Source organism: Perca fluviatilis, chromosome 19 (assembly GCF_010015445.1).
Source record: "Perca fluviatilis chromosome 19, GENO_Pfluv_1.0, whole genome shotgun sequence".
Lineage (NCBI taxonomy): Eukaryota > Metazoa > Chordata > Actinopteri > Perciformes > Percidae > Perca > Perca fluviatilis.
This window is the reverse complement of record NC_053130.1, coordinates 11,235,326-11,249,000: the sequence shown is the minus strand read 5'-3', so window position 1 is coordinate 11,249,000 and position 13,675 is coordinate 11,235,326. Positions and strand designations below refer to the sequence as shown.

Below are 13,675 nucleotides of genomic sequence, written 5' to 3'. Positions count from 1 at the left end.
TTTATTGGGGTGGAAGCAGAAATCTCAGCGACAGATATAGACATAGACATAGACATAGACATAGATTAGTGAGAAAATATGTTTAGAAAATAGGTGAACTAACCCTTTAAAATCCAGGTTTTTTTTAGCTCACATTTGAGACAGCGACATGCGCAGTAACACCTACAACCCAAATATGTGTCTCTGTTGCAGTTGAATGCAGAAGCTGCTGTTGTCGAATGACAGACATGACATCTGGCCATTGTTGTACATCTGTGTGTTAAGTCTCTCTTCGTGTCTCTCTCTCTTTAATCCAGTGGAGATAATTCAGGGGCTAATATGATTTGAGTGTCGGCCATCAGACTGTCACTGCCACAACAAGCTTTGCCAAATATTTATTAATTTGCTAAGCTGATTAAGCAATTAACAAAGCAATTAATTCTCCCATCTAATGGCACTAATTTGTTGTTTCTGACAAAGGTGCTCCATCCGGTGGGCTGGATCCCCTTAATCAGCTGATTAGTGCTGGGAGGAGCTGTTTGTTTGCTTTTGCTGTAATTTTAGAGGAGGGGGGGGGGTGAAACTGGATATACAGATGAAAAATCATCTGTCAAGCGTTGTGATCCTTCTCTTTGTGTTCATTTAGCTTGTGTTGTGTCAGTGTGTATCGTTGTTGTCTGCTGTACTGTATGCATGTGTTTGTGTGAGCATCCCTCTTTGCTACATTTAATTAAAACAATAATAACATGATCAACATTGAAATACAACTGAAAGCTGAAGGATTTCAAAGAAACTTTGAACCTGTTGGTAATCTCTTAGTATTTGCAGGACGTCTGTGATGCTTATGCACATACAGACTGTCTCTATCTTTCTGACAACACACACACACACGTTGTGTGCCCTTTGACCTCCAGTCAGCTTTGACTAGAGTTTGCTGGGCTGACCCGGGTGGGAGGGGTCAGCGTGAGACAATAGGTCTCTGACAGTCTGGGGGCATCAGAGGTCCTTAAAGGGGGAGTCCACTCAATTTGAGAGTCCATGAATATTACAAGTAGACAAGTCTCACCTACACGTGTGTTCACATTTCCACGGTTGGTTGGGTTAGTAGAGCTTTATTTGTTTGGTTTATCATCTATTATGTACCTTGTGTGTGTGTGTGTGTGTGTGTGTGTGTGTGTGTGTGTGTGTGTGTGTGTGTGTGTGTGTGTGTGTGTGTGTGTGTGTGTGTGTATAAAGCTAAACAACAAATGTAATGAGGTGTGAAGTCCCCCATAACTCTACTGTGCCACTATTTTCACTATCCAACTCCAGAAGTACTCACCCGCCTCTCCTTTCCTATCCAGGGCACCGCGTTGGTGTTTGCTCCACTGCGAGGTGAAACTCTGAGACTGTTTTGTCAACTTGCCCAGCAGGCCGGACTCTGCGCCTCTCAACACCAGCAGTATGATGCTCAGGTCTGGGATGTTCACTTAAAGGTAAGAAGCATGTCCAAGAATAAAAAAAAGACACTCACACAGTCAGCATGACACCAAAGCCCTTGAATCAGTCGTTGTTTTGTTAACTGGGACATACAGTAACCACAACTGATGTTATCAAAGTCTCCAGGCAAGGTGCTCATAGAATCGGTCATGTGTATGATTGTTTCTCTGCATGAATGAGTGTCACTTTTTCATGAGTTTCACATCAAAGAGTTGTAAGTGGGACTATAATTACAGTATGAATAAAATAATACAATTCTGCATGATCATCAACTGTTTGCTTTTAGGTTGTTTTTAAGACGTTTGCTGCATTGGCTGTCAGCCAAACATCAGTTTCTGTGATGACTTGCTTCATGTTTTAACCAAGGCAACAGTAGTTACATGCCAAATGTTTGTTGAGAGAGTTGGTTGGTGGCTGTAATCATTCCTTTACTCCAGACTGGCCATGAAGCTATTCCTTCCTAGGGCTTATTACACTGTAAGAAACAGGGAATCTACAGGCTTATGAAGCCTCTTATTTGCTTAGGCTGAGCTTTTACAGAGGCTAACAGCATATGAGCATTGTATTAAAATTAGTCTCGCTTTGCCAGACCTCCCTCCATGGCGCTGCGGAGGAGGGTCTGGCTAGTCCACGCAGCATTCCGAGATGGGAGAAAAACGTGCTCTGGTTTATTGGCATTTCTTTAAACCAATCACAATCGCCACGGGTGGCGCTAAGCACCTGGAAAGCCACGGTGCTGCTGCAAAATAGCCTTGGGAAGGAACTTGTTTTGGTGGAACATGTGTACGTTCAAAAGTAGTTTAAGTCGTGCAACAGAAAAATCTGATTGAACAGATACCCTGCAGAGATCTGAGGAGCAGTTAACCATAGTCCTCATAAATCCACCGGAGTTTAAAATTCCAACACAAACAAAACGGAAGGTAACTGACATTCGGCTGAAAATTGTGAAATCCGGCAGAATTTCCGACGGCAACGGAGCAATCCCGGATGTGGAACGTCATAGATACAGACTATATTAAAATAGACTCCGATGAAAACCTGGCTAACACAGCTCAATTGCTTTCTTAAAAATGTGCTCAATATGTTGCTACATAATAAAGAAACCAGCAACAATTCAGCTCGCGTAATTTGCACTCAGTTCTAATAAAGACTCCCGGATTAGCCGTCGTTTGATATTTAGAGACACTTTGTGAGACACGCCTGAGCAAAAAAAAGCTGCCTTAAATTGACACACAGAGAGAGAGAGAGAGAGAGAGAGAGAGAGAGGAAGGAGAGAGAAGGACAGTGATAAAGAGAAAAAGAGTGACAGAAAGGACATGAGTAGGCAGTGTTAAAAGAAGTGGTGTCCAGCTGTTAACTCCATTACACACACAGCTACAGAAGAAAAGGACAGCTAGGAGTGGGCTAAATTGGTGTACACGTTCACCTACACTGGTGGGACAATTGGACAGACTGGCCATTAAAGTGCCTGTTAAAGTGGCCTGAACCTCAGCAAGGAAAATCTCACTCCTTCTCTCTCTTTACTATTTGTCCTTCACTACATTTAGCATCACAATCACTCACACATGCTATATCTAAGTGACTCTGGACCCTTTCAAACCACATTCAGGGTGAGCACACACTTAAGGTTTAAGACCGGTTTAAGGCAGGCTGAGGTCAACTTGTCACAATTCACATTTGGCCTCCACACCACCCTTCAGTGAGAGGGTCGGTGACCACTGTTCATGTGACGCAACCACTATCTTGAAAAAGTAATTTTGTTGAAAACGTAATGCCAACCAGATTACATTTTAAACAACCCAACAAGGAAACTGTTATACTATATGTTATACTATATTATATATATACTGTATGCCAATTGTTGCGATATCCTCTCCTGAAAAAAAAAGCACAATTAGCGTTATTGTGGGTATGTTAGGCCAATGAAAGCGCTTCGTTAGGTTCAGGGAAAGACAGTGGTCTTGGTTAAATATTCATATACCCCATGCTGACTTTAAGCACAAGACACATGTATTACTTACTCCATCTTTTCCTCACCGTAAACAAGTCTTTTAGTAGCATAAGACCATGTAGGTCACAGGATTCAAATGCTGATATCATCCACTCTGACCTCCTCTGTGTACCGTAACTTGTGCACAGTACAGACTGGACATTTTTTTTGCCAATAAATGGGGAACACTTGTAAAGTACATTCACTTTATGAGGAATGGCTTCAGATGAAAAATCTTATAGTAGGTGGTTTTGGCCTCAGGTGGAGTGGGAGCAGTACAAGAAGAGCTTAGGTAAGTTGTTAAGTGAAGCTGTTTTAGAAAAAGGATACAAAATTCAAGAAAAGAATAAAAAAAAAGAACGGGGACTCAGAATGAAAGAAGAAAGGGGGGGAAAGATAAAAAGAAGTTAAGAGGGACAGAAAGAAAGGGCTTCGTGGGATTAAAGCAGATGCTGCCATTGTCTTAAGTTTGAAAGAAATACAACCTTGTTTGAAAAAGCTACCGAGCATTGATTGGTCCTCAAGGCCACAGAATACAGTCATCGGATAATTCTAATAGTTCAGAACTTCAACCGCTTGGAAAAATTGCTACACAGACCTATTTTATTGATGAGAGTTGTTCGACAGAATGTGAACAGTGAAATTCAGACTAAAATTGATGTGGGATATTTTTTTAAAACACCCTGGAATTATGCTGTTTTTTCTTTGGCACGCAAGGTGACTGTCAGACCCTTCGGCTCACTCTTGAAATGCACACTTCCATCTGCGTGACACACACACACACACACACACACACACACACACTGTAACACATGCCGCATACACACATACACAATGGGGTCAGGTGCTGCGTGTGGATATGAGGACAAGTTGAAGTGCTCCCCTCACATCTGAAGGTGATTAAGTCTCCTCTGCTTATCTTCTGATGAACACTCTGAACAACCACTGTGTGGTTTTCTGTGTGCTTGTATGTGCCTGACTGACCATTCTACACACACACACACACACACACACACACACACACACACACACACACACACACACACACACACACACACACACACACACACAGTGCACATAGCTAAGGAACAAGCTATATCTATATATCACGATCCCCCACAGACCAGACATCACTCAGACAGCATATTGGCTAGACATTACACACAAACACACACACATACACACACACCACATTATCACAGCGAAACATACACTACCACCATGCACACAGTCAGACATGCACATCCAAATGAGCAGCTGCTACTCATTTGCACTACAGATTAGCTTTCTTCAGCTATATTTACTTTCAGTGGGTGGATCAGAACACAAGAAAAATATCAGAGCCGGCAGTGGAACACACACTATGGATTTTCATTCACTGTGGCTTAAAACAATTAAAGACCAAAAGCAGGTGTATCAATTTTGAGGAAAAAAACTGAAACTGAAAAGCCTGCATGTTATTTTTTTAATACTGAGAATCTAGCCGTTAAAATGTCTCTAATTTGTAAGCGTCTAACTTAATGTTACACTAAATAAACTTTTACTGTCACTGCCTAAGTCTTCAATAGATTGTGTTTGAATAGCATTTTTACATTTTGTAGTAAATGTGTAAAACTATGTCATGAATCTACTAATTGAATCAGTAATTGTTGAGAAAATAATCAAAATTAATTGAGCCTGCACATCTTTTATTTTATATTTCTTACTCAAGAATGTTGACAATAAAGTGAACAGATTCTGTAATCTGCTGTAACTTTAAGGCACTAAATAAAGAAACATTTCTATGACACTGATAGAGCAGAGGCAGGGTTTTTAGTTTACCAGAAGGCCACAGCATAGTGTAGCTCAAATATTTGCAACATGCAGGTGATATGGTTGAAATTAGTATCAATACATTAATAAGGACATTTGCAATATCAGTATATCATTGTATGGCAAATTAGTATGTAAAATAATCAAATCAACGTTCAATGAAGTTAATGGTGTTCTACTGTTAAGCATTACATCAGACAAAACTATTCAAATGTAATAAACAAAACTCTCACTTACTTATTTCGTCAGTTTTCCAATGCATTTTGGTTGGAATCATTAGCATGGACAACAGAGCTAGAGATCTGATAATCTCATATAATACGATACCGCTGAAAGACACAAAATGATAATACTGAGTTATCGCTCCAACTCCGGTGTCAAGCTAGCAACATACTCCAATCAAAATCCAAACCTGTTGAAATATTCACACAGCCACGCAACAACATCCTGTAATTAGGTGCGTTTTCACGTGTAATTTTGGCCGAGTTTACTTCTTTTCATGCTCCCGCAGCCACTCACAAGCTCCTCCATCTGGCACAGACGCTGTTAAACAAACGTACCCCCAGTAGCTGGGAGTATACTGGCATTCCTCGCTGTGCCAGATTCGACACACGTCGGATTTGATTTTGTTTGGAATATGCTGCGTGTCTTAATGTTTGCTTTGTGTGTGTCTGTGTGAAAAAAAAGAGAGAGCAGGGAGTGTTTTTAGCAGTTCTTTACAAACCATCTCTACACCCCCAGCTCTCTACTTTTCCAAACGTAGACACACTTTCGCCCTCTGACACAAACACACTCGAGGGACTGCAGACAGCAGGCAGGCAGGGCTGATGTGCAGCGTTGTGTGTGTGTGTGTGTGTGTGTGTGTGTGTGTGTGTGTGTGTGTCTGTCTGTGTGAGTGTAAGGCGTGTGCTGGGACGGGCAGACAGGGCTAGCGCGTTATCCTCTTATCCCCACTGTTGTGGAATAGAGAGGCAAGCAGCTGGAGGGACTGCAAGCAGCCTGATAATGCCAGCGCTATTTTCTAACCCGCCATCTTAATCTTGTTACTCAAATGGTTGTGAAGAGAGAGTCATGAATTTTAATTTCTCTCAAAAACACACACACACACACACACACACACACACATGTAGATCCCCCCGTCTCTCTCACATGCATAAATAGTATCCCCACTGTGTCCATGCACTCACACTCATTTCTGTGTCTCCCTCCTTCACTCTTTTCTCCCCAGCTGCCTGGCTACCCCCGTCCTTCCTTTCTCTGACATATCTTCCTTCACCCTTCTTCACTCTCCCTCCCTCTGCTGCTCCCCTCTATCTTCCCATTCCCTACATCACGACCCACTTCTCTATTTATTCAAGCCTGTCCTTCTATCCCTTCCTCTACTCCTCTCTCCATCCACCCAATCCCTCATTCTCTGTTTCCTAATCCTGCTGAGAGAGACCCCAGACATCCGGTTCATCCATCCCTCCCTTGTCTCAGAGCCCCCTCCTCTCTCTTTTTCCACCTTGTTCACTTTCTCTCCGGTCTATACCAGCAGGGCAAGAATAAACGGAAAAAAAGAAGCCAGAGAAATAGAGAGGCAAAATGAGAGTATGAGAGAGGGAGGCAGAAGCTGGGGCGAAAGTGGCAATAAAATAAATGACTTGCACCTTGGAAAGGAAAAAAAATAGAAAAGATTGTGGGGTGGGGGGTCGCGTTGAGAGCCGATTTAGCCAGCCACCCATGAAGCTGATTAGGCAGCCTGCGATCAGGAGGAACAGCTTTGCTTGTTAAACTTTTCACCTCTGCGAGCTCTTAGCCCTCACCGCGTTAAGGCCCCCTCCCTCCCGCTCTATCCCTCCATCCCTCCATCTATCTCTTCCTTGCTCCTTCCGCCTGGTAGAATTTGAATGTGAATGCTGGCCGTGGTCCCCATAGCAGGCTTAGCACAGGGGGCAGGCAGCTGCCCCTCCACGCCCAACCACCCCCTGGGCCGTCTGTTCTCGCTCTGCCTCATTCTCTCTCTCTCTCTCTCTCTCTCTCTCTCTCTCTCTCTCTCTCTCTCTCTCTCTCTCTCTCTGGGGGTCAGAGGTGCAACCACTGGTCGGTGCCTGGAGGGATGGCCACAGGAAGATAACGCACATGAAGGGACCCGGGGGAGAAAGGGAGGGACTGAGGGTGAGAGGGGAGAGGTGGACATGAGCAGTTTGTTCATATTCAGCATAAAAGGAGAGAAATTGGAAAAAGGCAGAATGGGGAGAGACGGTGTAGAGGCAAAGATCTCTAACGGTGTCAGAACAAGCTGTGGGAAAAGGAGCGATGAGACATGTGAGAGAGGTCATTCAGGTAGCTATTTAAACCATAAAAATTATTTTCTGGGTGTAGTGACATTGTGAACTATATTTTCAATAGTTCAACACCACCACATTCTCTGGTTTTACACCTGTGTCCTTCCATTGGTACATGTGCATTGTAACTACTTTTATTTAATAATGATTTAATAATAATAAAGTAATGTACAAAGTTGAGCCAGGATTTTGCGGGATGACACAGTTGTTTTATTTATTCATCTATTTATTTTTAGGCTTTTTTGCTGGTTGGTTGGTTAACACTTGGTAAATAAGACTATTTCAAATGTCCATAGCCCTGTCACCCTTTTGTACTTCACCATTACTACATGCTACCTGCACAGCCACAGTATGCTGCATATCACATGCATGCAACTGTCTTGTCAATTTATTATAGTATGTGTGTCTTAAAGTGAGAGACCTGCAGGGATTGTAGTTTCACTGAGATGAGCAGAAGAAAGTCTCTCTACCGTCACTTTCATTAAGCAGTAGTAGTAATTAACGACATCACCGTTTTATGACACTTTACAACTGTCTTGTCGTTTTTTAGTTGCAGTGTGGAACACAATTAAAGGTCTTATGAGCTGATCTGCATATTTTAAGCTGGAAAACTTTAATAAAATAAGAACACCTGCGACTTCATGATTTGCCACAAAATGACCTGATACGTTGGGAAAACAGCACACAGTCAGCATTTGAGATTGTAATTTGTAAGTAGGTTTGAGTTGGATGGATGGCCACTTGCATATTACTTACATGCCGCTGACGGGAGTGAATTTGGGATCAGTCTGAGTTTCTGTTTATTGTGAACAAATCTTTTCACAGTTCTCCCTTATCCTGGTCTCATTCCTCACATGTGCACACAGACATTCACACACTCCCACATGAGCAGACCCACTAAACTCAATTTCATAAGTCTCTGATCATTTGGCCAGACGCTGGGCGAGCTGATTAGCTGGTGCATGCCCAAACTGCCAAGTCTGCTTAAAAGGGCACTGAGTGGACACCACATGGGCATCCCACATAGCTGTGTGTGTTTTGAAAAGGGTATGCACACTTGAGCTGGAACAATTAGTCAGTTAATCAATTTACGGAAAATTAATCAGCAACTATTTTTCAAGCAAAAGTGCCAAAGTATTCTCTTCTGCCAGCTTCTCAAATGTCCAAATTTTCAGCTTTTCCTTAGGGTCCTATATTAGGAAATTGTGATGGAAATGTGTCACTATTTTCTAAGGTTTTACAGATCTTGACAGATTCAGCCCTAATCCACATCATTGCAGCTTCATACTGTAATTACACATTATCTTGACTTGATCTAACCTGTCATGTTGCAAGTATGATTTTCTTGACAGCGTTTTCAAATTAAACAAAAATCAACAAGAAAACTAGAGAAATTAAATATTAAAATATTTGATTAAGTGACAGGAGTTGAGGGGTTACATGCAACAAAGGACTTTAAACTGGCGATGATGTGATTACACGGTTAGCATCTTAAATCCCAAGGCAAGCAGGACACCCACAAAATATTAAAAATATTGATGATAATATATTCTACCAAATAAATGCTTTCTGTAAAGGTTTTAGTCTGTGTAGTTAATGCTTTTCATGTGGTTCCTTTTTTCAGATGCTGACAGAGGGAAAAGATGCATACGATGAGAACATCCACTATCCTCTCCTCATCACCTTGACCAAAGCACCTCAACCTGTCAGCCACACTCAATAAACCAAAACAAGTGAGCCCTCAGCTCTACACAGCACCACTCCACATGCTTTTGGATATTTGAGATGGAATAATGCTACAGAGTCATGTCAACACTGTGAACCATGAGTGATCTAAATGAGGAGGAAGAATTGCACTGAAAGAGAAGTATTAGAATACAGTAAGGTCATCAATATCAAGTGTTCAGTCACAGATATTTGAGACATTTTTCTATTGGCCACAGAGGATTTATTATCAGATGATGCATGGCTTTGGACAGTATTTAAGCGTGCATGTTTTGTAGTTTGAAGTGTAGAAGAACAACCTAATTTCCAAAGCAGTGGGGATACGTTTACTGTGGCTGAAGAGGAAGAAAAGGAGAGGAGGATATATTCCGACCTATGTTTTTACCAATCTTTTATATGCAAAATAACTAGTGTCAGTCTCCAAAATAGTCACTCAGTCATTTATACCTTTTAATCAATTGGCCTCATCCCTTTAGTTAATCAGCCATCCAGGAAAGTGAACCACATTGCCAAACAGTCATCTCGTCAGCCAGCCAAGTAACCAGTCAATTTTTATTCAATTACCTAATATGGTAGTTAATAAGCCAGTATTCCAGTCATCATTCCAGCCAACAAGCCAGTCAGTTGTTTAGTCAGTCAGTTACATGGACATTTCCTCCATCAGTCCTATTGTAGGTGTCAGTTGGCCCTATTTAACCTGTCAGTATTAACCTATGCCACTGTGTTTCTGGCCCCAGCATGGAGGCCAGCTCTAATTCATTAACTATCACAGACTGTGGAGCGGCTCACAGTTTCCTTTGTGTTTCCTTTATTTCTCTTTGTTCCCTTCTTCCCCCGCTTTAATTTCTTCTAATACCACTCATTCATCCCAGTCAGAGGTCAGTATTAAGAACTTCTTTTGTGCATTACTTACAACAGTACATTAACATATTAAGGTCCGTACAGACTCGGGAGTAATTGTTGCCGCCTAGGAGCTACAGCTTGCAAATTACACAGCAACATCACCACCACAGATAAAAGTAGTCCATACTACATAGCGCTGTTATTAAAGTTTACAAAGCTCTGTTGGTGTAATCTGTTTGAACACTACAATTCCACCAACATTAACTCTAACTTTACTGGTAATTTATTAAAAAGTTTGCCACTGATAAAAGTCCAAAACAATTGTGTCTCACACATATCAATATGGGTCTGCTGTCACGACTCTGTCACTGACAGCATTGGATATCAAACATATTTGGGCTCGCCAACTGAATCCTACGTCACTTTACTCGCAAACATTTAGCTCTTCAGAGCCACTTAGCAGACAACAATCAGTTCCTGTGGCAGCTGCTAAACGCTCTTAGTCTGAACCCACCTTCAGGAAGTGTGTGTGTGTGTGTGTGTGTGTGTGTGTGTGTGTGTGTGTGTGTGTGTGTGTGTGTGTGTGTGTGTGTGTGTGTGTGTGTGTGTGTGTGTGTGTGTGTGTGTGTGTGTGTGTGTGTGTGTGAAGAGAGAGAGAGAGAGAGAATACATGCACATGTTGCAATGACTCCTACTACATGCAGTTATTGACTACTGACCCCAATACTGTGGAATAGATACACGTGTATGATATGCTATACAGAGCAGGATTTCTTTGCATCTTTTGTCACCATTTTCTTCTTATTTTTTTTATTAAATGCAGACCTCTCAATGGTCTTTTACCCCCTATGTCCACTGGCTCTGTGTCCGCAGCATCAAAATTCATGCTTGACGGGTTGAAGTGCTACCTTATATTTTGAATGTATGCAATGCCTATATTTATACTTAATGGTGCGTTCATTTGATATTGCTTTAGTTTTTACATATACTGTATACAGCAAAACCTTGAAACAATGTTGGAAATCTGGCTGCTGAAGAACAGACTGCATGAAACAGGAACACAACGCAGCCGCATCCAGTGGATGTCAGGGGTTAGAATATGATTTCAAATTGATAAACTATGTGCAACCATAGTTCTTGAAAGTGGAACAATCTCCTGATACAGCAAAAACTTCCACACATTTCAGACTAATTGCTTCTCCATTTTGTTGGCATTTTACCTATCCGCACAATTAACTGTTTTACTCAGGTCTTTTTCCATGCATTCAGCTCTTGTGGTATTAAAGAAACGCCAAGTGTCAGTGGGCCAATTGAGTCTAAAGTTGTACCTATCACTAGTAAAGTGTTTTCATATTTCACTGTGATCCATTGCTGTACACAACAGCCAAGAAGCTATGCAGTAACTCCCAGTGGCTGCTGTTCACATTCCTCATGGTGAAAAAATAATCCGCCTTCAGAAATGAGAGGTATTCCCTGTGTGTAACTACTCAGAAATGTAAATTAAACTAGTTTCATCAGTGGTCTGAATGCTTTGAGGACATAAATTGCATTGCAGAAACGTTCCCATTGCAAAGGTTTAGAAGTGTGTTTAATTACATTTTTATCTGTAATGTAGTTTGCTGTATACCTTTGATATTTGTGGGCTAACACATAAATACTATCCCAACTGTGACTGTGTACAGTGACTTCATCACTGCCTAGTGTAACATCACCACCACTAACAGTGATGTCACTTTGCAACACTTTGGCATCGGGCACCACTGTTTACCACCATTAACCAACGCTGCATTGCTGCTTCTTGCAACATCACTGCCTCTATTAAAAGAAATCCTCACCTGGTTCACCCACGATCTGCTGTGATGTCACGTTTTGACATAGTCATGTCACTTCTTGTGATATTAGTGCTGTGTGCTAGGACACTTCTCACTGTGACATCAACAGACAGGAACCGCTGATAGTCAGTGGTATTCAGAGACGGTCATGTGCTGCAGCTGAGAATTACCTTGGGCAAACATCATACAGGAATGCTTTATTCCAACAGATTTATGTCACAGTATTGTGGGATGTCTCAGCTAGGCTATTATTTTGATTATCAAACAGAATTCTTAGAATAGTTGGTCATTTGCAGGCCATGTCCGCACTACTTTATTAATAATTTCAGATTGGATCTACTACCTTCTATCAACACCAAGCCTTTTTTTATGCCACCAAAAACGGAATTGCAAGAACATTCTCCAATTTGAATAACATTATAGCTGCTTCTGTAGCATAGGGACACCAGACACTTATCACAATTATCATTTGTTTTATATTGTTTGGGGGTTTGACAAAAAAACTAACTGAATTTATGAATTAAATATTTTATTGTATACACTTTAGTGTGGACATGGCCTGATTGTGAGTTTCTACATGCAGTATATTAAATTTGCTCTGATTCACTGTAATTAATGGGTAATGAATGTTGTACTTTGCGGACTAAGGGTGGGTGCTTTTTTGTGAATGAATATCAATAAAAACATTTTCTTCAAGAAATTTGGGACTCTGGACTTTTTTTATTTTTAAAATGTCAATTGAACAATGCACAATTTAACACATCAGCTTTATGACTAATAAAGCTAATATAACCTTTTGCAAATAATTGCAAAATTATTACAAATTATCCCAAAGTATCACAAAACAATAATTCTCTGTCACCTTGCAGATGTCTATAGAAAAAAAAAAAAAAAAAAAAAAAAAGCGCCCCCCAAAAAAAAAAGAAACGAGGAGGGGGGGGGGGAAAAAAAAAAAAAGGGGGGGGGGGGGGGGGCGGGCTTCCCGGCCCCCCCCCCGGGGCCCCGCCCAACCACACCCTTGGGCGGCCTTTCCATGGGCAGCTGCAGCCCCCTCACTCTGACATCTCTTCATTTGTGTATTTGTGTCCTGATTATATGTGTATTTCACAGTCCCTCCAGGATTTTGCGATGACTCGCAATTTTGACCAATCACTGCAACTTTTTCACAAATTTGACCAATAACCGGAGTTTCCCGTGACTTCAACCAATCCCAGCAGTCCCACGTGCCATACTTTGTATCAGTATGTGACTCTGACGTCGCCAAATTAATTTCCTTGTTTCTGATACGAAGACAAGACGTGTGTGACTCAAACATCTCACATTTACCAACAAAACGTACAGCGAAAGACCGTGCAAAACATTTCAGACCGTCCTGCGAACCTGTACACATTTTAACATCAATGTACGCTGTAATGGTTTTTCATTCTAAAGTCGCTGAAGCTGCTGCTGTTTCAATCCTGTCGGCTCTCTGTAGCGGGTGGAGCTGCAGCTCATGGCTGTTTTACAGTTGCCGAGCTGGCGCGCGCCAATGTGACGTCAAAATGACATAGATCTCACTGGCGCGCCACTCTATCCCCCCCCCCCCGCGACAAAGCGGAAACAGGAAGCATGAACGAGCTCGAGGGTAAACGGATGCCAGGACTCAAAGAGTGGCTGCAAGTCTCTTTACCTTTTTCTTCTTCTTCTAG

General features: G+C 41.7%; 1 protein-coding gene across 2 annotated transcripts in view; it reads left to right on the top strand.

Annotated features, from left to right (window-relative positions):
* camkmt (calmodulin-lysine N-methyltransferase) overlaps positions 1–12,687 on the top strand; it is a 121,359-nt gene extending 108,672 nt beyond the window's left edge. For both annotated transcript variants that reach the window (XM_039784265.1, XM_039784264.1), the window contains exons 11-12: positions 1,323–1,454; positions 9,212–12,687. In XM_039784265.1, the coding sequence (XP_039640199.1) occupies positions 1,323–1,454; positions 9,212–9,310 (231 nt within the window). In that variant the 3' untranslated portion in view covers positions 9,311–12,687. The remainder of the gene's footprint in view (positions 1–1,322; positions 1,455–9,211) is intronic.
* Positions 12,688–13,675: the final 988 nt, after the last annotated feature.